Source organism: Elephas maximus, chromosome 12 (genome assembly GCF_024166365.1).
Source record: "Elephas maximus indicus isolate mEleMax1 chromosome 12, mEleMax1 primary haplotype, whole genome shotgun sequence".
NCBI classification, from domain to species: domain Eukaryota; kingdom Metazoa; phylum Chordata; class Mammalia; order Proboscidea; family Elephantidae; genus Elephas; species Elephas maximus.
Window position 1 is genome coordinate 70,653,215 of NC_064830.1, and position 27,315 is coordinate 70,680,529.

At 45.7% G+C, this 27,315-nt stretch overlaps 1 protein-coding gene across 5 annotated transcripts in view; it reads left to right on the forward strand.

Moving 5' to 3' along the window:
- The window catches only part of SNX29 (sorting nexin 29), a 768,639-nt gene that overhangs the window by 702,418 nt on the left and 38,906 nt on the right, over window positions 1-27,315 (forward strand). For all 5 annotated transcript variants that reach the window (XM_049902690.1, XM_049902693.1, XM_049902691.1 and 2 more), the window contains one exon: window positions 20,192-20,331. In XM_049902690.1, the coding sequence (XP_049758647.1) occupies window positions 20,192-20,331 (140 nt within the window). The remainder of the gene's footprint in view (window positions 1-20,191; window positions 20,332-27,315) is intronic.

A 27,315-nucleotide genomic window follows, 5' to 3' on the forward strand; every position in this document is an offset into this window, starting at 1 on the left:
CCTGTCCCTGTAGATTTGCCTATTCTGCACATTTCATATAAATGGGATCATTACAATAAGTTGTTGTTTGTGACTGTCTTCTTTCACTTAGCAAAATGTTTTCAAGGTTCATACAAGTGTATATGAATTCCATTCCCTTTTATTGTCTAACAATACTCCATTGTCTGGATATAGCACAGTTCGTTTATCCATTCATCAGTTGACAGATATTTGGCTTGTTTCCATTTTTTGCCTCTTATAAATGATGCTGCTATGAACATTCACTTACAAGATTATCTGTGGAGATATGTTTTAATTTCTCTTAGGTATTCACCTAGGGGTAGTTTGCTGAGTCATATGGTAACTCTGTTTAACCTTTTGAAGAACCGCCAAAGCGATTGTACCATTTTCTCTTCCCACCAGGAAGGTATAAGGGTTCTAATTTCTCTACATTCTTGTTAACATTTGTTATTATCTCTCCTTTAATTACAACCATCCTAGTGGGGTATGAAGCAGTGTGACATCATGGCTTTGATTTGCATTTCCCTCATGACTAACAATATTGAGTATCTTGTCATGTGCTTATTGATCATTTGTATAAATTCTTTGGAGAAATGTCTATTCAGATCTAGTATTTTAATTGTGTTACTTATCTTTTATTGTTGAGTTGCAAGAGTTCTTTATATATTTGGAATACTAAACCCTTATCAGATATATAATTTGCAAATATTTTCTCTCATTCTCCAGATTGTCTTTTTTATTTCTTAATTGTGTTCTTGGCAGCACAGAAGTTTTAATACTAATACATTACAGTGTGTATCTAATTTTTCTTTTGCTGCTTTTGCTTTTGATGTCATATCTGTGAAAGTGTCTCACCCAACATCACAAAAGTTTACTCCTATGTTTTCTTCTAAGAGTTTTATGGTTTTAGCTCTTACATTTAGGTCTACCATCCACTTTGAGTTAATTTTTATGTATGGTATAAGGAAGGGGCCCAACTTGTTTTCATGTAGAAATCCAGTTGTCAGCACCGTTTGTCGAGGAGACTATTCTTTCCCCATTGAATAGTTTTGGCATTCTTGTGGAAAGTCAGTTGGCCATTGATTGTGGAAGTTTACTTCTAGACTCTCAATTTTACTCAATTGATCCATGTGTCTATCCTTATGCCAATACCATATTGTCTTGATTACTATAGCTTTTCTAGTAAGTTTTGAAATCAGGAAGTGCAAATCTTCCAACTTCGTTCTTCATTTTCAAGGTTCTTTTGGCTACTCCATTACCCTTGCATTTCTATCTGAATTTTAGGACCAGCTGGTAAATTTCTGCAAAAGAGGCAGCTGAGATTTTTAATAGGGGTTGCTTTGAATCTATAGATCAATTTTGAGGAGTATTGCCATCTTAATATTAACTCCTCTGATCCATGAATATGGGATGTCTTTCCGTTTATTCAGGTCTTTTTTAATTTCCTTCAACAATGTTTTGTAGTTTTCAGAGTACATGGTCTGTGCTTCTTTTGTTCATGGACCTATTGTTTAGCCACAGATACTACAGCCAAGGGGATGGAGCACACCTGTGGTTGGGCCTGACTCATATGCCTGCCTTGCAACTGGAGGGGTGTAGCCTTTCCTAAACTGCGTGAACTGAGAGTGGTGAATGGGAGGTCTTCCAAAGGATTACTATATTGCTCTTAACAGAGGCATGGAGGGGATGGATGCTGGGCAGGCAAAAATGAGAAAGAAGAAGAAGAGATGCCTATTATAAATTCTTCCAATCGAAGCTTCAGTAAAGGCATCTATTTTTTTTTTTAAAGTGATATGAAGGCAATAAACCAAAAACCAAACCAAATCCATTGCTGATGAGTTGATTCCAACTCATAGTGACTCTATGAGAACAAAGTAGAACTGCTCCATTGGGCTTCCGAGGGGCGCCTGGTGGATTCGTACTGCCAACCTTTTAGTTAGCAGCTGTAGCTCTTAACCACTACGCCACCAGGGTTTTCATGGAGGCAAGAGCATCAGTTTAAAAGGCTGTTGTCCATTCGATTACCCCGTAAGAGACAAACAGAAATCACTGAGATATACTGTCTTAGTATACTAAAAACCCAACCCACTGCCGTCGAGTCCATTCCGACTCATAGCGGCCCTATAGGACAGAGAAGAACTGCCCCATTTAGTATACTATGCTCACCAAAAGCAGCAGATCAAGGATCTAAGACAGGCAGGTTTAAGAACATTCTCTCTGGTCAGCAAGGAGGAAAGGGTCTCTGTGCCTGGAATGCTTATACCAACCACACCCCTCTCCCGAGCCACCCTTTGAATCCAACTGAAACCTTCTCATCCTTCTAGCTTTTTCTTTGGAGCTTACACTTAACATAGCACTTACCTCCCCACCTTCTAATCATCATTTTATTTTGCATTCATTTGTCTGACAAAGCTGTAAATTAGAAAATGAAGATCATGTCTTGTGTGCTTTATCTGCTAAGTGAGGATAATTACTATATGAATCCATAGGTTATTTTAAGGATTAAATGGCCTGAGAAAGATGATAATGATAACAATCATAATAGTTAACACCTCACTAAGTGCTTACTTTGAGCCCAGGACTGAAAGTACAAGTCTTTGTGGCGCAGTTAGTGTGCCCAGCTGTTAACCAGTGGTTTGAGCCCCCCTGGGGACAGTCTCTCACTTGGAGCCCTGGTGGCACAGTGGTTAAGAGCTCAACTGCTAACCAAAAGTTCGGCAGTTTGAATCTACCAGCTGCTCCTTGGAAAACCTATGGGGCAATTCTACTCCGTCCTGTAGGGTTACTATGAGTCAGAATTGACTAGAGGGAAATGGGTTTGGGTTTTTTTGTTTGTTTGTTTAGTGTAACTACTATTATTATGTTTCTTGTAGAGATTATACCACTGAAATAACTTTTCCAAGGCCACCTAGTAAGTGGCGGAGCTAGATTCTAACCTAAGTACAGGCAGTCCCCAGGTTACAAACGTCTGACTTATGTACAACCCATAGTTACAAACCAACCCTCCTAAAGCCTATTATATTAAAAATGCAAGGTACATACAAACAGGCACTACTTTGTGTGACTCACATCAAGACACTATTATTGTTATTACTGTACTATTATGTTAAAGATGATTTAGTGTATCTGAAACTGTTTCTTTATCCACAGAAAGGTAAGCTATATACTAAGACAAACATTTGACTAATGTTAGATATGAACCATACCTAGCTGTTCTGACTTACATGCCAATTCATCAAAAAGACAGATTTAGGAATGGAACTCATTGTAATCCAGAAACTGCCTGTAGTCATACTCCCCAGCCAAGGTTTTTTTTTTTTTTACCACCAACTCAAAGGTTTTTTTGTTTGTTTTTTTTTTTTACCACTAGCGTAGTTCCTGGCATAGAGAAAGCCTATTTGTAGTCATAGAAAGAGAGTCTTTACTATTGTCCAGTTGATATTTGTGTGCTGGCTTCATTGTCCCAGGTCTGGACAATCAATCACTGGTCTAGAACGGAGTCATCTATCTCATCCCATTCTCCATCCATATTAGTTGGGGTAGAGCTAGCTGCTTTAAAGTAAGTTGTCATTAGGTGCCTTCGCGCTGGTTTCCCACTCATAGTGAGCCTAAGTACAACAGAATGAAACACTGCCTGGTCCTGCACCATGCCAACAGTCATTGTTGCGCATGAACCCATTGTTGCAGCCACTGTGTCAATCCTTCTTGTTGAAGGTCTTCTTCTTTTTCATTGACCCTGTACTTTACCAAGCATCGTGTCCTTCTCCAGGGACTGATCTCTCCTGACAACATGTCCGACGTATATAAGATGCAGTCTCGCCATCCTTGCTTCTAAGAGCATTCTGGTTGTACTTCTTATAAGACAGATTTGTTCATTCTTTTGGTAGTCCATGGGATATTCAATATTATTTGCAAGCACCATAATTCAGAGACGTCAGTTCTTTTTCAGTCTTCCTTATTCATTGTCCAGCTTTTGCACACACACAATGTGATTGAAAATACCATGGCTTGGGTCAGGTGCACCTTAGTCCTCAAGGTGACATCTTTGCTTTTCAACTCTTTAAAGAGATCTTTTACAGTAGATTTGCCCAATGTAATGCATCTTTTGATTTCTTGACAGCTGCTTCCATGGCTGTTGATTGTGGATCCAAGTAAAATGAAATCCTTCACAACTTGAGTCTTTTCTCCATTTGTCATGATGTTGCTTATTGGTCCAGTTGTGAGGATTTTTGTTTTCTTTTTATTGAGGTGCAATCCATACTGAAGGCTGCGGTCTTTGATCTTCATCAGTAAGTGCTTCAAGTCCTCTTCACTTTCGGAAAGCAAGATTGTGTCATCTGCATAACATAGGTTGTTAATGAGTCTTCCACAAATCCTGATGCCCCATGCTTCTTCATATAGTCCAGCTTCTTGGGTTATTTGCTCAGCACACATATTGAATAGGTATGGTGGAAGGATACAGTCCTGACGCATAGCCTTCCTGACTTTAAACCACACAGTATCCTCTTGTTCTGTCCAAACAACTGCCTTTTGATCTATGCATGGGTTCCTCATCAGCACAATTAGGTGTTCCAGAATTTCCATTCTTTGCAGTGTTATCCGTAATTTGTTATGATCCACATAGTTGAATGCCTTTGCGTAGTCAGTATAACACAGGTAAACACCTTTCTGGTATTCCCTGCTTTCAGCCAAGATCCGTCTGTCATCAGCAATGATACCCCTGGTTCCACATCCTCTTCTGAATCTGGCCTGAATTTCTGGCAGTTCCCTGTCGACATGTTTCTGCAGCTGCTTTTGAATGATGTTCAGCAAAATTTTAATTGCATGTGGTATTAATGATATTGCTTGATAAATTCCACATTCGGTTGGATCATCCTTCTTGGGAATAGGAATAAATATGGATCTCTTCCAGTCGGTTGGCCAGGTAGCTGTCTTTCGCACTTCTAGGCATAGACAAGTGAGGACTTCCAACACTGCATCCATTTGCTGAAACAACTCAATTGATATTCCGTCAATTCCTAGAGCCTTGTTTTTCACCAGTGGCTTCAGTGCAGCTTGGACTTCTTCCTTCAGTACCATCGGTTCCTCATCATATGCTACCTTTTGAAATGGTTGAACATTGACCAATTCTTTTTGGTGTAATGACTCTGTGTATTCCTTCCATCTTCTTTTGATGCTTCCTGCGTCATTCAATATTTTGCCCATAGAATCCTTCAGTATTACAACTTGAGATTTGAATTTTATCTTCAGTTCCTTCAGTTTGAGAAATGCTAAGCGTGTTCTTCCTTTTTGGTTTTCTGTCTCTGGCTCTTTGCACGTTATTATAATACTTTACTTTGTCTTTTTGAGCTGCCTTTTGAAACCTCCAAAGTCTCAGTATGTTTCTTGTTGTTTTATTGTCCCCTGTAGCAGATGTTTGTGATTGACAGGTGGCTGGTTCATGGGCCCATGCTCTCTCCATCCTGTGACTTTACCATCCCCTAAGGTAGGGTTTAGGAGCCCTGGTAGCACAGTGGTTAAAGCACTTGGCTGCTAACCAAAAGGTCAGTGGTTTGAACCCACCAGCCATTTCATGGGAGAAAGATGTGGCAATCTACTTCTGCAAAGATTATAGCCTTGGAAACCTTATGGAGCAGTTCTACTCTGTCCTATAGCATGACTATGAGTCGGAATTGACTCTAAGGCGACGGGTTTGGTTTAGAGAAGAGTTCAGCAAACTTCTTCTGTAAAGGATAAGATAGTAAATAAATCCTTTGTCTATGATGGTCTCTGTTGCAGCTACTCAACTCTGCTATTGTAGTTAGTGCAAAAGCAGCCACAGACAATACACAAATGAATGGGCTTGGCTGTGTTTGAGTAAAACTTTATTTACAAAAACAGGTGGGAGGTCAGATTTGGCCTGAGGGTCACATTTTACTGACTCCAAAGGTCTTGAAATACTGTTCGCCAGTGGGCAGAGAGGGAAATGAGCATGTGAAGAAGACATAGCCATTTCTTCAACACCTCGGCCCAGAAGAGAGAGACATCACTTCTTTTTGTATTTGATCAGCAAGAACTAATTCCTTGGCCTCCCCAAGATGCAGGAGGGGCTGGGAAATGTAGCCTCTGGCTGGGCAACTGCTTTCCAGCTATGCAAAGACGCCTGCCCTCTGGAAGGGGAGCTCGCATTTGGGTGTCAGGCACGTCTCTGCCATGTCCGTTGAGACAGCTCCCCAGGGCACGAGTAGACAGGATGTAGCAGGCATCCACATTCAGGGTGCCATTCACCTATTTTCATTATGCTGGTTGGACTGGTATAAGTTTATTTGTGTGATGTACTTGCGTGCTGCCTAAAAATGTAAGTTCCTTTCATAGACCTGCTCCTTAGACACCAGCTGACTCGGTAGCCTAGGTACATTCTGTGCATCTCATGGAAGGCAAGCCAGGCTGGGGATTGGGAGAAATAACCATGCTGGTTATTTTTCAGTTTCCTCTTTTCTAAGACTGGGGCTTGGGCTCCCATTTGTATTTTATTTTACTTATTTGTCAGCAGTGGCACCCCCATAGAACCAGAAGAATAGTATGGTTAAACGGGTGGGTTCTGAAATCCTATGAGCCAGATTTGGATTTCTTGTTCCATTGCTCAAAGTATGTTTGACTTTGGACGAGTACTTCACCTCCATGTCTCAGTTTCCTAAACTATAAAATGTGCTTAATAATAGTGCCCACCGCATAGGATGTGAGGATTTGTAAAAATGGCCGTGTGGCATCAGACCTCCTCCGGCTTCCTGACGGGGGAGGAGAATCAAGGTCAGCCCAATGCTGATTCCTGTGCGGTAGATGTTAGACATACCTCCACTCACCAATTCCTTACCAATTCTGACACTAGACCTTCCTCCCGTAGCACTCTATACTTCTCTGCTGGGTTCATTAATTCATTGCAGTGGCCACACAGAACACACAGACAGTACTCATAATTACAGGGTTTATTAGGGAAGTAACAGATTACAATTCAGGATTAAGATCAACTTGGAAGTAACAGAAACTCGGAATACAGTTCTCCGATCAGGAAAGCTTCTTCTCAACCATGCCCATAGACAGGACTCTGCCACCCAGCCCTGCTTGGGCTTGGCCTTTGCCCTACTCAGGCAAGTGTTACAGCTCTTTAGCTCTGTAGGTTGGCAACTGTAGCTGCCTCGCTTTGTGGCCCAGGAAGTTCACTGCACCTCACGCCAGTCTCCCGGCTCTGATGCCGCCATTTCTCTACCTCTGGTCTTTGCCTCGCTTGCTGCTGCTGCTTGCCGGTTCACACTGTCGCCAATGTTAGAGTCTCTCTGTCTCCTGGGTCTAGGAGGTTCTCAGTGCAGGGATCCTGGGTCCAAAGGATGTGCTCCACTCCTAGCTCTTCTTCTTGATGGAAGTGAGGTCCCCCTCCAACCATAGGGATTGGCTCCCTTGAAGCCTACCTAGCAGGATGACAAAACAGACCAACGTCCTACAGGGGTTCCATGCAGCTTATTTGCATAATCCCACCCCCATAAGCGTTCCGTGTACCTTATTTGCATTACCAAATTGTCCAATCCCCTTGGTGGGCCACAAGCACCTTATTTGCATAGTGTCACCCAGTCATTTTGTGGGAATTACAAGACCATGGCTAGAAAGGCCATATTAAAGCAATTCGCTGCACCACAGAATTAAACAAGATAATATATCAAAAGTATTTCACAGTGAGCCTAGCACTAAGTAAGTACTCAGGAAGTGGCAGCTCTTATTATCACCATCATTATCATCATTCCCAATAGTTTAAACGGATAAAGGGGAGCTACTTTGTTGAAATAGGGCCCCCCTCATCTCTCAAATTCAGCTCCCACCTGAAACAATTCTGGGGAACCCTGAGACCCTGCAGTAACCTTCTTTGAAAACCCCGTTCTCCTGCCATCAGCAGGCCATGTGAGGCTAGAGAGGAGAAGAACAAGGGCACGTTATGAGGAGCACTGAGAGAAGCGGGAGGAGGGGAAAATGATGGTCCCTGAGGTCTCTGCAGCACCCCCTGCAGCACCCCCTGCAGCGAGAGGCTCAGCAGCCCTTAAATGCCTTGTCTGGAGCTGGTACGTGTCACTTCTGCTCACTGCCCATTGACCAGAACTAGTCATATGACCCTAACCACATTGCAGTGGGTACTGGGAAATGGAGAAGAGCATATGAATGTTTTGTGAGTATCAAATTCCTCTGCTAGAGTCTTGTCTACCACTTTATCCCAGCCCCTAGCACCATGCCTGGTGCATCCTACTGGCTAAATAAATGAGTGACTATAGCCTGCACTGTCTCATTTTACAGATGAAGACACTGACACCCTGAGTTGGGAGAGGTTTTGGCTACAGCTAAAATGGGTCCTTATTTGACTCTTATTCCACACCCCTCCTTCTTAAGGGAAAGCTCCAGAGATCTTGTCCAGGGTAAATAAAGTTCCCAGGTAGAACTTTAAAATAATCCTTTTATCCTTTTTACATCATTTTCTCCATTTGGTTTGTGCTAAATGCAAAGATCCTAAAAAGTAGGGTTCCTTTCTTTTTCTCTCTCACCTGTCGCTCCAGTATACAGCCTGGTACCAGGCACACGGCAGAGGCGCAGTCTGGGTTTTTGAGTTGCATGGAATTTGTGTAAACTTCCACTGTATAAACAAAGGCACAAGGTGGACAGCTGAGCAGATGGGCCTGGGAGTTGGATGAACCTGCGTCCAAATTCTAGCTCTGACACCAGGTAGTGTGACAATGGATAAGTTAATTCATGTCTCTAAGTCTCAGTGCCCTTATCTGTACAGTGGAGATAGCACCACCTCCCTGAGAACAGTGGTTTTGAGGATTAAATAAAATGCCATCTTTTGAATGTCTAGTGGGTATGGTGGGAGTTCAGTCTGTCGCAGTTAAAATTGAGGTCAGGAGTCCAGAGAAGTGAGGAGTATGGCCCCCACCCTGCTCTGGAAGGCGAGCTGGGCTCCATGTTTTACTTGGGTGTCTGTAGAAATGTGCTTGGCCTTCAGAAGCATGGCGCCTCCCTGCACTCTGAGCAGTTCAGCTCGATGAACTGTTGCAGTAGGCTGGAGCCAATCTGCTTTTGATGACCTATTGATTTTTTTCTGTTGCTTCTGGACGGCCTCCAGATATATTTTGTTTGGTGTGCACCATAATATTCAAGCATTGAATTAGCTGCCAACTAATTTGAGAACTGAGAGATTTCACATAACAAACCAGATTTACAGCTTCCCTTAAGAAGCGGGATGCGCTGGTAAGCGCGGACTGCCATCGCAGTGATCTGCTACCCCAATTCACTCTCTATCTCTCACACCTCACTCCTCTACCCCTGCCCATCTGGCCCCTGGGCCCTCAGCGGGTGACTTAACAGCCCCTGGCCATTGCAGTGGTGGGAGTGGGTGTTGCTTCATTCCTGGTCTCTTCTCTCCACTTGTTCCAGGGAAGGATGCAAATGACTCACCACCTTCTCTTCCTTGGGATCGAAGGGTGCCTGCTTCTGCCCAGCCATATCCACACTGAAGGAGCCTTCCTTGGGGGCACAGTGGCTTGGGCTTTAGAGTCAGTTTAATTCCTGGTTCTGCTGCTCCTTGGCTGTGTAATCCTGGGCTGGGTACTGGATCTCTTTGAGCCTCATCTATGAAATGCTGTTAGGGTGAGAGATAATAGTCCTACATGCCTCAGGGCAGCCCCCAGCTGGTGTTCACATTTTCCTTCCTTTATGCCTGTCTGCCCACCCAGCCATTGCAGCCCGTGGCGTCAGCAGTTAAAAATTTATACCAATCACAGAGGCTACAATTAAAACAGAGATGGTCCCACATAATGCCGCTGCCGCTGCTGTTAAAACGTACGAGACTCTCTAAACCTTATAACCATCACACTTGCAATAGACCGAAATAACTCAGGGCATTGTCAGGGGACTCACATAAGGAGGGGCTGGCAGTGTGTGCCATCTGTCAGCCCAGCAATCATTGCACCGATCTGGCCCAGCACAGCAAACACAACTGCTTACGTTGGGGGCGGAGTGGGGCCCAGGGAGCCCCCAGAGAAGGCTGGATCATAAACTGTGGGAGAGTGTTCCAAATTACAGGTTGGAATTTTACAGCACAGCCTCAGCCTCTGGAGTTGCTGGACTTCGGAGCTTTTTCAGGGCAGGTGCCTCTGAACCTAAGAGTCCCAGCTTGGTCTTTCAGGTTCCATGGAGGGGGAGGACCTGGCAGATAGGTGTGGACATGAAAACACTCCATCTCTATGTTGTGTTTTTGGTTCTTGGACCACAGTTGCAGAGAAGCGAGTTAATGCTGTTCTCACGTCTTTATATACATTGGCCATCATTGGTCACTTTATCTAAAGCCCTATGTTTGTTTATTATTTCTTATCCTTGTCATCCTTCTGTTCTTCTCCCTACTGCAAGCAACTGTTCTAATGGGTTTGGCATGTCTCTGCAAGTTTATGTGTATCCTTCTGGAATATGTTGTGCTGTTATATTGTGTGTATTATTTTTAATAATATTTTATTTTGTTTTTGGTGAAGGTTTACACAGCAGTTCAGGTTCCCATTCAGCAATTTCTGCGCAGCTTGTTCAGTGACGTTGGTTACATTCTTCACAATGCGTGAACATTCTCGTTATTTCCGTTCTGGTTTTTCTGTTTCCATTAATCTAGTTTCCCTGCCCGCTTACATTCTCATCTTTGTTTTAAATTAATTGTTGATTGTTTGGTCTCATGTAGGTGATTTTTTAAAGGAGTACAAATAATGATACTCATTATTTTTTTAGCCAATTTGTTACTTAGCTACTGGGTGACCTCAGGGGTTAGTTTCAGTTCAAGGTTTGAAGAGTATCTCAGGGAAATAGTGTTGGAGAGTCCTTCAGTCTTGACCAGTCTGATAGGTCTGTTTTGTTTTTTTGTTTGTTTTTTAGGAATTTTGAGGTTCTGTTCCACATCTTTCTTCCATTCTAATAGGGTCCATTTATTGTAGCCCTGACTAGAATTGTAGGTAGTGGTAGCTGGGCACCATCTAGTTCTTCTGGTCTCAGAGTAGATGATTCTGTAGTCCATGTAGACTAATTGTCCTGTAGGCTACTTTCTTCTCTGAGTCTTTGGTTTCCTTCTTTCTCTTTTGCTGTGGATGAATAGAGACCAATAGTTGTATCTTAGATGGCCACTTGCAAGCTTTTAAGACTTCAGACACTACTCAGCAAACTAGGTTGTAGAACATATGTTGTATGTATTTTTAATTTACTTAAATGGTATGTTGCTATAGTCCTCATTCTTTTGTTCAGCATTGTGTTTTAAGCTCCTTCACATGGCTGTGTAGACCTACTCTTTGCTTCTATAACTGTTCCTTCTATTTTCAGGTGTGCATCACCACATTTCATTTATCTGTTCCTGCAGAGTTAGCCATCATGGGACTTCTGACTCCTCACCACTCTAAAGCAACACTGTGATAAATATCCTTGTATATGAACCTTCTGGTGACACATGAGAATTTGTCTGGGATAGCTAGCTACTCAGTGTGGGATTACCGAGTCATGTAGTCAACTATATTTAATTTGACTAAATACTGTGAGATTGCTTAAAAATATTGTACTTTTAAAGCCATAACCAATAATAAAAAAAAAAGTTGCTATCAAATTGACTCTGACTCATGGTGACCCCATGCGTGTCAGTAGAACTGTGCTCCATAGGGTTTTCAATGGCTGTGATCTTTTGGAGGTAGATCTGTAGGTTTCTCTTCCGAGATACCCCTGGGTGTACTTGAACCTCCAGCCTTTCAGGTAGTACCGAGCAAATTGACCATTTGCACCACTCAAGGCCGTCTCTAAAGTCACAGGGAACCTGGATTGTTTTTTCTTCTAAAAAGGAAATTCATTGTGGAGCTCACAGGAGAAGGGAGGTTTCAAATGTATTGAGTGTTTACACTGTGCCAGAAACAGCCTTGGGGTTTGCTTTACAAACATAATCTCGTTCACTCACACAAGAGTCCTCTGACACAGACATTCTAACATCCCCACTGTATGGATGAGGAAACTGAGGCCCAGAGAGGTTGAGTAACTTGCTCATACTCACTCAGCTGGTACCTACGTTCAACTTTGAGTGACCCTGCAGGTACACTGAGCTGCTTTCCTCAGGAATCCCAGGCACTATGTCCTGCTTCCCGTGAATTCGGGGCAAATATTGTAAATTGAGAAGCATGTGATAGATCAAAGATCTCAAACTGGTGGCTTTATGTGACCTTTAGTGGTGCTTTTTAGTGGTGTTTTTTGTTTTTGTTGTTTTGATCCATAGAATCTTTTTTAAAAAAATTTTTTTAATTGTCAGTATTTTAAAATCTGACATTTCACATAAAAATCCAGGCGCTCTTTCAGTGGTGGGCCTACTTCCCCACGAGGCAGCAATCACTGGGATTCACGTAGTGGCCGCCCCTTTCCAGCTGGCCCTGTCCACACTGGCCCCATTCGATTGCCCGTGTAACCCCCTGGCCTGTGCTGGCACTGGGGCCTGCAGCACCTGAAGAGACGCTTTTGTACATGGGCTGTGCCTTTCCCCCTGTGAATTATTCCCATTAAATGCACCATCCAGTTCCCCTCTCCTCCCCTCCTCGTCCCCCCAGCTGTCTGGGCCTACGGTTTCTCTTGGCTCCAAAGTAATAATAGAGAAAAATAAGCTTTAGCTGTGACAGAGCTTGCTGCTTCCCTGCCGTAGGGACTGTTTGTCCTGTCCTGTGGAGAGCCCAGCCTCTACCCAGCACCAGGGAGGGCGGAAGAGACGGTGCAGCTGGCTCCTGCCTGTGGGAGACAGGCCTCTGTATCCACCCCATCCTGAGAAGAAAGGCTCCTATATATAATCCCCGCTCCTGCAGATGGGGGTTCTGTTGACATAAAGGGAAGATTGTATTCAGCCACGAATATTTATCACTGTGTTCTTTTCTGGTTTTGACCAACAGGGGAGTTTTAGAAATACGGTGTTTGGCTCGCCCTATGTGAGCCACAGGACTAGTTTGTTTTCCATTTCTATTTTTAGCAAAGCTGCCAGGCTCCTGTGGTTGTGAATACCTTCATCCTAAGGGGCAGGACAGCATCTTGGTTATGGGCTCAGGTGCTAAACTCAGACGGACATGGCTATGAATCCCAGCTCTGTCACATACTTGCTGGGTGACCTTGAGCAAGGCACTTGATCTCTTTGAGCCTCAGTTTCTTCATCTGCAAAATGGGTGTAGAAGTATCTACTTCATAAAGCTGTTTTAAGAGCATGTTGAGATAGTGTGAGCACTCGGCTACTAACCAAAAATTGGTGGTTCGAATCCACCCAGAGGGACCTCGGAAGAAAGTCCTGGCGATCTGCTTCTGAAAGGCTACAGCCATTGAAAATCCTATGAAGTACAGCTCTAGTCTGATACTCACGGGGTTGCCACGAGTCAGAATTGACTCGAAAGCACCTGGTTTTTGAGGTATGCAGGTAAACACCTCACGTAGTGGTTGGCACATAGTAAGCTCACGATAAATGGTGCTGTTATTGTCACTGTTACAAGAAGCACGTGGGAGGAGAGTAAGCATACCTTCAGCCCAGTGTGAATCTTCTGCTCCTTTTCTGAAATAAGAGACTTGCTTTCTTCTCCATTTTTACAGCTCAGGTTTGGGGTAGCTATGCCTTCATTGCAAGTGGGGGGCAGGGTAGGAATTTATTTCTGTTTTGACATTTAGCACAGTTTAATGACAACATGTGACTGGTGTCTTGCAGCCTCTGAGCTCTTTCCCAGCATTTCTTCTCTGAGCCGCCCAGTTCTCTCGTTCCCCTCAGTATAGAGAAAGAGTGATGAGGCTCTGACGTCAAACGACCTGGGTTCAAATCCCAGCACCACCCTTTTCTAGTTGTTGACTTTGGGCATGGCGTGTAACCCTCTGAGCCTCAGTTTCCTCGTCTTGAAAAGGTGATATTATCAGTACCTTCTCAGTAGGACCCAGGAAGGCTGAGCACAGGGACCTGGAGCTTCCTGTGAGTTCTGCAGTGTTAACCACTGTCCTGATGGTGATCTGTTTCCTTATTGCTCCCACTCAGCCTTATTTTTTTTCCCATTCACAAGCCAACAGCAGCATTTTTTGACTTACCAGTAGGAAAGGGGACGAGGGAGGGGAGAAAAGTAAAGGGGGGAAAAATAGCTAATACCTGGAAACTATCAAAGAACTCCTGGGAGAGTGGACGTAGCTCATGTACCCAAATAATAAAACAGGCACCATAGGTTTACAGGTGAATAAGGTAACGGGAGGAGTGACGGGCTTGGGCTTTATCATCGCCAAAGGAGGTCCCTGCTCAGAAGGTCAGATTTATTCGAAGACCTGCAGCAATTCTGGATTCTTTAGTCTTTGTCACATGGCTGTTGGATGTTGTCAGACCATTGCACGTGTCTCCTTAACAAACCAGCTAAGTTGCATCCATTTGGGGGCTGGATTTGAGTTGCCCGTTATGTTAGAGAAGCCCTATATCTGCCAAGAATAATGTGGGTTGAAAATACTTAAGGAATTCTCTCATTTTTCTTTAATTAGTCTTGAAACCTTGAATGAAAGGAGGAATTACGGTCTAGCTAAATCAAGCGTTTGGCCATGTTTGCATAGGAAGGAAGCTGAGGAAGCGTTTGACCTGTCTACTCCCTTTACAAATGAGGAAACGGAGGCTTAGAAAGCCCTGACCCTCCTGGGGGCCTACACAAATTGAGGAACGTGCCAAGGCTGGGACCCAGTCCCCATTCCCCAACCTGTAACCCCTCAACCACACCACACCACACGCAGATAACAGTAGATTGTAGAGCAAGCAAAGAAGCCAAGATAACATTTTCATTCTGTGCGTGAAATGAAGGGATGGTCTCTTCCGGCTTCAGATCATAACTGGAAGTATCTAGATGCCAGTTTTTCATGCCCATTGGTTTGTAGGGTTTTCCACACGCCATCTTCTAGAACACATGTCAACTCCATCCCATGGGAAGACTGGGGTTGTGGGGGATGAGACTCCTGCCGAGAGCCAACCAGGGCTGCAGAACAAATCCATACAAAATGCTGGTTGCAGAAAAGGTACACCAACACTTAGCAAAAAAGAAGCCCAGAAATCTCACATTAGAGCTAGGAATACCTCTAAGAAAAGTACTGAGTAGGCAAAATTTGCACTGGCAACATCTACTTCTGACCTCCCGGTCCTCTCCTTCCCCACCTCCATCAGACTCCCCACCACTGCGGCCTCCAGAAGCCAGCATGGGAGTCAGGAACCTGCTGTTCTGGTACCAGGCGTCTCACCGAAACAGCTACTTGCGGCTCCGTGAGAGCTGGATAAGGTGCCGCTCTTCCAAGGGATACATTCGCATCTGTATGAGGGCTTCCGCCACATCACAGTGAGACTTCGAAACCCCAGCAAGGTGGCTAAGAGTGTAGGCTCTACAGTGAGGAGTAAGGTGGGCGGGCCAGAGCACGATTTCCGTATCTCTCAATTGTCACTATGTGAGCTCAGGCAACTACTTAGCTCACTGTGCCTCGGTTTCCCTGACTCAAATGGGGCTTAGAATAAGGATTCATGGGAGGCAGCATAGCAGGTAAGAAGGCAAGCTCTGGAGTTGGACTAACCTGTTAAACCCATTGCCATCAAGTCAGTTCCGACTCATAGTGACCCCATAGGACAGAATAGACCTGTCCCACAGGGTTTCCAAGAAGTGGCTGGTAGACTCAAATTGCGAACCTTTTGGTTAGCAGCTGCGCTCTCAACCACTGCGCCACCAAGGCTCCGGAGCCAGACCGCCTGGGTTCAAATCCTGGCTCTACCACCCTACTCAGCTTTGTGACCTTGGGCAAGTCCCTTCATCACTTTGTGCCTCAGTTTCCTCAGTTGTGAAATAGGGGTAAGAATTCCAGCTTCACGGGAGACCACCTGGAATAAATAGATTAATTCATGTAAAGCATGTGACTGTTACATGGAAGTCATCAAACTGTCAACTCCTTCCTCTTCCGTCCCTGAGTCTTGACCCCCAGACAAGGGCCTGAACCCCTGATGCTGTGCATCTGGGCTGTCTTGCACACCCTCCGACCTGACGTCCTACCTGACCACTGGACTCTTTCCAAGGCCTGGCTCCTCTCCCTGCTTAGGTCCACACTGTATGATGCCATCAGGCACCAGTCCCAGGGCACCCATGCCTCATTCCCTCTCGTTGACAGGATTTCACCCAATTCTCTCAGTCCTTCTTCCAGCCCTGATCCTTCCTCATCTCACTTTGCTCATGTACTTCCTTCCATCCAAATAACCTCTCCTCTGTCACTATCTTTGAAATCTTCCTTATCCATCAAGGCCAAGGCAAAGAGTGTCTCCTACATCCCAAACACCCTTCCACACCGACCTAGCCAGGCGGAAAGTCACCCTGTGCTTTCAAAGCTCTTATATTCGCCCCACAGGATTGTCAATGGTCCACCTGTCTCTTGGTCACCACTGGGCTGTGAGCTGCCACCGTTACTTGTGCATCTCACCTCATGGTCCCCAGCATATCGGCCCCCTGGAAACCTTTTTGGAAGAATGAAGGAGTTCTAGAATGTGATCTCCGTGAGGGCAGCGGCTGTGTCCTGTTCATCTTTTCTAGCACTTTCACATCACAGGTCCTGGGACCACAAGGCAGGTGTCCGGTAGAAGAAGTGTGAATAGGTGAATGGAATTCTGCTCTATGGCATCTGTGAATGCTGAAATGTATGAATGAATGAGTGGTAGACTGTAAGTGCCTTAGGGCCGAAAGTGGTCTTTTTCTTTTCTACTTACAGGGCCTGGTACAGAGGGGGTATCTGATAAATGTTTGCCTTAGGTGGGTAACTGAGTAATATACGAGGGACTCAGAGTGGAAGGAGACTCTGACCTCCATGGAACTAGGCTTGTTTCTCATTCTGCATCTTTCTGTCGACTACCACATATATATTGAGTAAATGGTGGTGGAGTTAAGTTGCAGGGGTAGAATAATTAACAGGACCTTGCTTCCCTTGTCCCCTCAGGAGGACTCTGTGATGCTCAGGAGCTGCTAAAAGGGTTCATTGTACCTGACTATTCACTGCTGTCTGGTATCTCTGTTGAGAGTTTTAAATTGGCAATAACAGGAATTTCTCTCCTCAGCTTTTCCAATTAGCAGTTATATAATGGTCCCCCTGAAACAGCGGCTCAGGGACTGGCATTGCAAGTGAGGCATTACACCTGTAATAAAGCCAAGTTCATGGATTTGCAGGTACTTTGCAGTGGAATCAGCTCATTCCCTATATCCCAGGATGGTGGGATTGGGCCCTCGGTCTACATTCACAGTATCCATACCTCTCAGCTGGCCTGTGCTTGAAAGAGGAAAGGCAGATTTTCAGTACTCCAGAGACAAAATGGAGTAGCTGTGGTTTTCAGGGACCAGCTATTGTGTGGAATGAGCCCATAGGAAGGATTTGCGATTCCACCTGGTGAGAACCACCCCTCTGTGCCCAGGTACTGTTGCCTCTGGGACCTGGGTGGGAGGAGGTGCTATTTGAGCAATGGCAGGCAGATGAGACTCATGGAGGGCGTCTTAGTCTGCTAGTGCTACTATAACACAAATACCAGAAATGAGTGGCTTTAACAAACAGAAATTTATTTTCTCAGAGTTTAGGAGACTAAAAGTCTGAATTCAGGCTGCTGGCTCTAGGGGAAGGCATTCTCTGGGGGAAGATCCTTGTTCCTTGGTTCCTTGGCGATGTTCATGTATCTGCATGCATCTGTCTTCCCCGTCTGTGCTTCTTGTTTAATCTGCTCTTTTTATATCTCAAAAGAAATTGGCTCAAGACACACCCTACACTAATACTGTGTCATTAACATAACAAATAAAACCCATTCCCAAATGAGATTATAACCATGAGTATAGCAGAGTTTACAGCACATGCTGAGGAGGGGGGACACAGTTCAATCCATAACAGGCAGAATCCTCTGACCTTCATTTTGGGTATCCCCATCTTCCTTAGGTTCTGTAGCCCAGCCAGGCCCCCACGCGATAGGAGGGCCACAGTCGGTCTCTCCTTGTTGCTCGAGAGGACAGATTTTTCCAGAAAAGGAAAAATCTCCAGTTCTTTCGGGGTTGATTAGCTCCTTTCTTGTCTTCCTGCAGCACAGCCTTTTAAGCAGTCCTTGAGGAAGGACTTCTACAGATTAAAAACTAGGCTTGATTAGCTCCACTCAGCACTAACCTGGAATATTAACCACCTTTCCAAGAAAGGAGCCTCTAATTGGCTAATGATGGGCCAACGCCTAGAGACCAAGGGGCAGAACCTGGTGTGCAGGTGGGCTGGGCCAGTGCCCCAGGGGCTCCAGGTAGGTCTCCTGGCTCTCCTCCCAACCCAGCACGCTCCTGCCTGGCTGCGTAGCATCTTGGTCTTGGGCTGCACTGGCAGTGACGTTGGAGTGATCAGCAGCAGTGTTCAAGTGTTGCCACCCATCAGAGGAAGTTCCCCCCAGAGGCAGCTCGTGAGGGTGGTGTTTGGGGGGTGTTGGGCAAGAAGACCTTACAGTGACCTTGAAGTTGCCCTGAGGGGCTACCGCTGGCAAAAGGTGCTCGTGGGCCTTCCTCCCGCCTGGTGCTTTGAAGAGGGCTGCCAGATACAACAGAGCGATACCCCATCAAGTGTGAATTTCTGATCAGCAATGAATACTTTTTAATAAAAGCATGGCCCAAACATTGCCTCAAGAGGTTTTGTTGCACAGGACGTGCTTATACTAAAAAAGCATTCTTTGACCATCTGAAATTCACATTTAACTGGGCATCCTGCATTTTTGTTTGCTAAACCTGGCAACCTAGCTTAGAAGGCACAACTTAAAAAAGAATTCCCTGGCCATGCTCGGGTCCTCAGCAAGGCATCGTGAAAACATCATCGGAGACGGGGATGCTCTAGGTGGGTTCTTAGGTGCCATCTGAGACATGGCTTCTAATCTTCTGGGTTCAGTGACTGTTCCCTTCACAAATTCTCGCTGAGTTTCTGCTACAGGCTAGCCATGAAGCCCAGGGAGAACAGAGCTGAATAATAGCCTGTCCCATCTGTGGGGCCTCCTGGGCAGGTTGCCCAGCTCCCCTCTGTGCCTCAGTTTCCTCATTTGTTCACTGAGATGAGTCAGAGTGCTTTCCTGCTCAAGCTTATATGAGGATGAAATGAGACTGTCCCTCCTGCCTGCCCCTCATTCACGGAAGGAGCGTCCCTGCCTCACAGAAGCCTTTCCCAACCCCGTTGCTGGCCAGGGCCCACCATTGCAGATGCACCCCAGCAGGGTCCACTGCATAGTCTGTGGGGCTGGGCAACAGGAAAATAGAGACCACTTGTTCAGAAATGACTAAGAATTTTAAGATGACGACAGCAGAGCATTCAGCCAAATGTGGGGTCCTGCGTGAGTGCACAGAATCACGCCAGGAAGCTGGCCCTGCCGACACGGTAAGGTGGCCTGGGGGTCAGAGGGCACCAACTGCCTGGACCTCCCAGGGTAACCAAGCCTGCACTCAGGGGCCACTCTGTGCAGCCCCAGCCTGGCGCAGCCCAGCGGGCAGGCCGTGCCACCACGTCTCCTAGTTGTTCAAGCGAAGATTCAGATTTCTAAAAAGTACTATGAAGGCGAAAGTAAACCTCTCCTGAGGGTGGCGTTTAGTGTGGTTCGTGGTCATTATACATTGACTGGCGTGGTCACTGCGTTTATCTGTGTCTCTCCTGCTGGCCTGTGACCTGTGCCCATTGTGCTACCACCACTGCCCAACACCACACTTGGCATGTTGTAGGTGTTCAATAAACAGCAGCCATTTTATGAGGGCTAGGGCTTTTTTTTTTTTCCTATTCTGTGAATAGACCATTTAAACCATTAGAATCATTCATTCAACACAGGTTTATTAAGTCTCTGCCAAATACCAGCCCTTGAAAATGCAAGCACTGTGTGCGTGGTTTTATGGACCTGCTTTTCCTCCACTTAATAATAATATCGTGAGCATCTCCCCTGTTATTAAGTGCAATAATACACACAAAGCACTTAGAGGCCATTTGTGAGTGGTAATCGCTCAATAAATGCTAGCTCTTTTTTTTCTGTTGATGATGGTGATTGATGATTGTATATTCTGTGGGCTCGTTTGTCTTTGAACGTGTGAGGAAGGCATGCCTGAACGCATGTGTTTTTCTGTTTTCCTAGGATGCCAAGTTTGTAGAGGAACGGAGGAAGCAGCTCCAGAATTACCTGCGCAGCGTCATGAACAAAGTCATCCAGGTGGTCCCAGAGTTTGCAGCCAGCCCCAGAAAGGAGACCCTCATTCAGCTGATGCCCTTCTTTGTGTGAGTGCTTGCTCACGTGGGTAGACTGTGCCCAGTCCCCTGAGCCAGCCTCCCTCCCTCTCTACCTCTCCCAGGGCTGGGACCAAGTGCTCTGAGGGATGTATTGTGGCACCCTTAAAGGCACCGCAATGGAGTCCCTGACCCCAGCACAGTGGGGCTCCCAGAGGGCTCTCGAGAGAGCAAGTCTGCAAATGACTGTTGTCGAGTGGAGGTCTGTGCGTGATCATAGGGCTGTGTGGTTTCATACTTACATACATTTTGATAAAAGAAATGGTTGGCATTCTCAATGGCTCATGGATGTTCCGAAGCTAAAATTAAAGGGTCTCTGTGTCGGTGTCTCGCAAGTTTTTGTTTAATAACTGAAAGAAAAATTCTCACAGACTCCCCACCAGTATCAAGTTAAATTATTTTCATATTAAAATTACTTAAAATGTTGAACAGACTTAAAACTAGGTATAAGTTACTTGTTCTTATGTCTCTTATCAAAAGTAAAAAAAAAAGAAGTTTCCTAGGGCTCTCATGACAAAATACCACAAAGTGGGTAGCATTAAACAATAGAAATTTATTATCTCATAGTTCTGAGGGCCGGAAGTCCAAGTTTAGGCTGCCAGCAGGGCCATGCTTTCTGTTCGCTGTAAGAGATCCTTCCTTCTCTCCACCAGCTTCTGGTAGCCCCAGGAGTTTTTTGGCATTCCTTGGCTCATAGACGCATCTTCACATGGCTACGGCTGTCTTCCCCCTCTGTGCCTCTTCTCTTCTTTTATAGACCATCACTCGGATTGGATTAAGACTCACCTCACTCCAGTATGACCCCATGTTTACTGATAACATCTTCAAAGACCCTATTTCTTAACGCGGTCATGTTCACAGGTACTGGGACTAGTCAGTTTACCATGATGGATGCTCTTGGCTTTCAGAAGCCATATCTTTCTTCACAACCCTGTGCTGCAGGGCCCTTTGCTTTTACCAACATCCCGCCACTTTGCCGTGGTCATGTTACTGGGAAACCTGTTTTTGTGCAGCACCTTGGGGCAGGTGTCCCTCACCTTGTGTCACTACCCCATTGCTCCCTAGTTCTTCTCTGATTACCCCAAGACAATTACATCCTTGGAATTAGGGGAGCCAAAATGACACAGCAGTCCTTGGTCTTTATGGAGTCTCCAGATGCTATAGAATGTATTCACGGTACCTCTAAAATAATATCATCCTAATGAAAAGAAAAATCCACATAGAGAACCTATGCCTGCCCGAGAATGGGTTTGGGACTCTTCATTTGAGAAACACTGGCCTGTGTGATTTGCTAAGTAAAATAAGAGTTTCTTTCACACTTTCAAATTTTTCCCTGAGGGTTTGGGGGGATCTGCTTTATTCTCATGTTGATGGTTGATGCTGTAACTCAGAGCAGGGGCTGATTGTGCTTCTCACTGTGAGGTGTGGCTTTGGCATCACCTTCACCAGCATTTCCAAGTTCCGACCAGCCCTGTTACAGGGCTGTCTCTCTCACCTGCTTAGGGCCTTTGAGATTGCAGCCAACGTGGTTGTTTGCATTTCCCTGATTGTTTCAGAGCGTTTGTGAGAAGACGTCATTATAGCATGCAGCCCGTGATAAAAGACACCTTTTTCCAAATAGACCATACTATACGGAAAACTCTGTTTTTCAAGCTATTTGTGATGCTAGGGCCTTGCTCTCCACATTTGGAAAGTTCATGAGAAGCGGGGTTCCCTCCGGCTGTGGGTCTCGATGGAGATGAACCTTACCGAGTCATCTGCACTTGGGCTAAATTTCCTGATGAAAACTGAGTTAGAGATCTGACCCTGAGACTGCTGACACTAGGGCAGGCTGCCCGCGGTGAGTCTACGACACAGCGCCGGAGTGGCTACCAAGCATTTGTCTGTCCAAATGTAAAATTGTCAACACTGGCATCCCAGCATGTTGTGTGGTCTCCACTGCCCTGGCCACCATCCATCAGTGCGGGGAGGGAAGCCATTTGTGCCTAATTAGCACAGGAAACATAAAGTTCAATTGCACAGGCTTTAAAAAATAAAAGGATTTTGGTAAGAGATTGTGGTAAATGACACAATATTGATATTGGGATTTTGACTACACATTGATCTAGATCCCAGTTGAAATTAACCCATTTTTTTCCTTTGGCTTTCCTCGCAGTTTCAAATTGAGCTGCTCTTGCCCCCTTTTTTTCCTTTATGAGGGAAATGAGATTACAGGTTGGGGCTTGCAGACAGTTGCATTTTGGCATACCGGGAGATGAGCTGCAGCCAGGGTTTGCCTGAGCTGGCCAATCGCCACGTGATCCTTTCACATCTGTGCGTGTCCCCAGAATACAGTGAGACTGGGATCTCAGCTCAAAAGCTCACCCCAAGAGATTTCTAGTTAAAAAAATAAAAATCTCTCTTGGCTAAGGGAATAAGCCCTGTAAGCATAATTATTCCTATAAATCTTAACGGATTTTCCTTGGTTCTTTAAAATGTAGAATCAGAATCCAAAAGGTCCTTTTTAGTTGAGGAACACAACGGACTTGTTTAATAATGATAGTGAACCATTTGTTGGGACATCCCTGGGTAGTGCAAACAGTTAAGTGCTCAACTAATAGCCAAAAGCTTGGCAGTTCGAACTCACCTAGAGGCGCCTTGGAAGACAGGCCTGGCGATGTGTTTCTAAAAGGTCACAGCATTATAGACTCTATGGAGAAGTTCCACTGTGCACACATGGGGTTGCCATGAGTCAGACTTGCCTCGACAGCAGCTAACAACAACAACCATTTATTGATCACTAGGAAAAAGACCTGGCAATCTACTTACAAAAACCAGCCAATGAAAACCCTATAGATCACAGTGGTCTGAACCGCAGTCCATCACGGGGATGGTGCAGGACCAGGCAGTGTTTCATTCCATTGTGCATGGGGTTGCCATGAGTCAGGGGCCAACTCAGTGACAGCTAACAACAACAACACTGTATGTACCGGTCTAATGTTTCACCTGCTTTATCTCATCAAATCTTCCCACAAGCCTATTAGGTGGGCCACATTTCTTTTATCAAGCAGAAGTTGCCGATAAAATGGCAGTTCTGTAAGGTTCCACCTAATACTGACGAGGAGAGCAAGGCTTAGAGAGGTTGCCTGGCCAACCCCGTGGTCACCCACCTAGCACATGGTGGGTCAGGTCTGTGTCTCTGGGCTGTTTTGGCCAAAACCCATGTTTTTTGGCACAAGCCCAAACCCACAGTTGTAGATTGGGCTTGACCCTCTGGCATGTCTCATTTAACATGTTTTTTGTTTGTATTTCTTAACTCTAATTGTTGCCAACATCAAAAAACGAGGAGGCGTCAGATAAAAAAATCTGCATGTCAAGCTTCTCTTGAAAAATCAGAAGACTTGGTCACACCTGCATCCCCACAGCCACAGCTGGCTGGACTTAAACAGTGCTGGCCCTGCCTGCTGTCCCCCGGACCCTGAGTCAGGCCTCCCCTGCCATCCATCATTGCACTTTGGCTGTTTTTCTCGTACACTGAGGTGACATCACTCACACAGTTCTGCCTCTACCCACTGCTCTTACTGCCCCTCTTTACCACACACGCCACATTACCCATGATGTCCTTGACTCCCAGCCTGCTCCAACCTGCAGGTCCCATGAGCTTGTCCACTGCTAAATTCAGTAATGGAGGTCTCAGTCCAGTTTGCATGAGGGCAGGCAGGAGGATAAAAGTGACCAGATAGAATTTTTTCCCTCCAGTGTTTTTTACTAAGAAACCCTGGTGGGCTGTCAGTTAAGTGCTGAGCTGCTAACTGAAAGGTTGGAGGTTCATATCCACCCAGCAGCTCCACAGGAGAAAGACCTGGTGATCTGCTCTCATAAAGATTATCCTGTGGGGCAGTTCTATTATGTGACATGGGGTCACTATGAGTCACAATCAACTCAACAGCACCCAACAACAACAGTATTTTTACTGATAAATACTCCTTAAAACTTTAGGGCCTGTGTAACCCGGAGTTCAGTATTAGATGGGACCTGGTCTTGTTTGCACTTTTCCATTTAATTTTTTCTATTTAACATGGCAGTATCTCACTGTGTTCTGCAAGGGGCGTCATGACTTCCAAGCATCCTGCCATTTGCACAGATTCGAGAGTTGAAGAATCAGCAGATTGAATTTCTTCCTCCTAATCTCTGTGCCTCCCATTGCCTTCCTTGCTAATGCCAGCAGCAGCTCTCAATTAGAAAGCAGGGGTGTGCATCGGTCTGGCCAAGGCGAGGATCAGAATTCACCCCCCAAAAATGATGAGCAGGCGAATGGCAGTCCCAGATAGCCTCTTCTTGGAAAGCCCGTGAGGGTTTGCCTCCTGTTGGCATTTGGGGAAAGGCGGACATCAAGACGTGATATGTTGCAGACATGAGCAGGGACGACAGAAGTGTCAAGTGCTCTTTTGAAAGCGCATTAACGCAGGAAAGCTTAGGTTCCGAGAATTCGTTCTGTGCAACTGGACCAAACATTGGTGAAGGCTTACAGAATTTGTTGTGCTGTTGCTTAGCACGTTATTCAAGTTTTTTTTTCTGCAGAGGAATTCATCCTTCAGAAATGCATCATGTTCTGCTTTTCCTTGAGAGGAGAGAGAAGTTCTGGGGGTGGGAGGCAGAGTAATGTAGGTCACAGTCCAAATTCCCAGCTGGGTTTTTAGCAGTAAATGCAGTCGTTGTTTTCCCCACCCCTCATCTGCTGCACTGATTCTTAACATTAATTTTTTTTCTGAAATATGAGCTGCCATGAGCAGGGGTTTAGCCCAGGGATGAAATCCCCCAACCCATGGTTGCTTGAACCTAACTTAGGTCCTTTTTGCTTCAGAAGTCACTGCTAACAGGAATGACTTAGGTCCTCCTTAGGAACTTTAAAACACGTGGCTTTTGTGGGCTGGCCAGAGCCTTCCAGGCTCCAAAGTCCAAAGCATTACCAAAATAATCAGCAAGGAGCATAGGTGCTCTTTGAGAGACCTAAAACGTGGGGCCACATTGCTCTAGCCAACTGGTTAGGTGTGGACAGTGTTTTAAAATACAGTTTAAATTTCTATGACTTCAGTGCGGTGAGTGTGCCCCCATTTGGCACCTTTCCAGCTACTCACTATCCCACCTCCCCTTGGCCTCTTCCTGGTTTATGTCAGCTGCCTGGCCCCTGAGGGCTGATCAGCTTGAGACCCCTGGTAGCCAGGTAGGAAGCATGGCGATTTGGGAGTCAGCAAAATCCCCCAGCTCTACTGCCAAGGGGGAGGTGATGGCAGGCAAGGACTTAACTTCTCTAAGTCTTAGTTTCTTCATGTGGAAAATGAGAAAAGAAGTACCAGCTTCACCAATTTGTCGGGGCATTAAATGAGATAATTCGTGTAAAAGTGCATATCGGCACATTAGCTGCTATTTGTGATGAGAATTGCAAGGAAGAGAAGATGGAAAGGAATCCTTACAAAGACCCCATGGCCATTTCTCTATCTCTTCATCTGTCCGTACATCCATCTGTATGTCCGGCTGTCTTTACAGGTGAGAGACTGGAGTCTCAGGAAACTTGGATGATGTGTCTGAGTTCATTCCGAGATGAACTTGAAGGCAGGTTGAGACTCTGCTCTGCTGCTCTGAGATGCTGGACACTGAGCGGTTAGTACATAGTGTTATTGCTGCTAGCTGCCCTGGAGTTGGCCCCGAGTCAGGCGACCTTGCGCACGACAGAATGAAACACTGCCCGGCCCTGTGCCATCCACATCATGGGTTCATATCAGACTATTGGCTGATTTTCGGAAGTAGATTACCAGGCCTTTCTTTCTAGTCTATCTTAGTCCAGAAGTTCCACTGACGTGTGTTCAGCATCATAGCAACACGCAAACCTCCACTGACAGATGGGAGATGGCTGTGCGTGAGGTACATTAGACTATCAAACCTGAGTCCCCTACATGGAGAGCAAGAATTCTACCACATAACCACTGCTGCCCCCTTAGTTCACAGTAGGTGACACAAATGGTAACTTTTATAACATGAATTAGTTAGAAATCGGCCTCTCCCTCCCTCCTTCCCCCGTTCGCCTTGGGGTGAAGTGATCAGGGGCTGCTCTAGGGGACTGGGAAGAACAGCAGAGTGCTGGCTTTTCAGGGAACAGAAAGACCAGCCGGGCCCAGATGGCAGCAGTCCCCATGGGGCCAGGCGCTCCTGGCAGAAAAGCAGTGCCATTCCTCGGAAGCTCATTATCCAGAGGCCCCTCCTCTGGGGGCCCCGCTGCCCTGTCGCCTGAAGAGATGACATGCAGAATGCCACTTAATCACTCAGCCCCGGCCTGGCTATTTTCGGGGCTGCTTTTCAGGGATACAGCAAAAGCACGGTCCCCAGGATGCTGGCCCTTCAGATCCAAAGGGCTCCCATCCGAGGCGATCATAATGAATGGCTCATTTGAAAACGATAAGGGTGACAGCTACTCTTCTCTCATTCCGATGGCCTTCCTGTCCCCTAGGCAGCCCCCAAATCACAGTAATTATGCTTCCATTTCTGCCATTTCTTGCTTTCTGTTTAGTGGGAGAAATCAGCCCTGCAGGGAGGGGCAGAGAAGGATGGGAAGGGAGACACGCAGCCCTAATGAGTTCCAGAAAAGGTGGTGGGATCAGGAACAACTCCACGGACATAATCACCACGGAGAGGACACAGGAAGCCTCCCTGAAGGGCCCTGTATTTCACAGATATCGTTTTCACTCCCTCATTTTTTAGTGAGCACCTACTAAATCCTCAACAGGCACTGCTGAGAACAAAACAGAAAGAAAAATTATACTTCCACGGAGTAGGGGAGACAGGAAATGAACAAATAAACATGTACCACCAGGTAGTAAGTTCTATGAAGAGGACTGTATGGGTGGTGGTTTCCTTTAAGAGGTCAGGAAAGGCCTCTTCTTGGAGAAGAGCGCTGAGATAGAGAAACAGCCAATACGAAGGCCCTGGGAAGATTACATT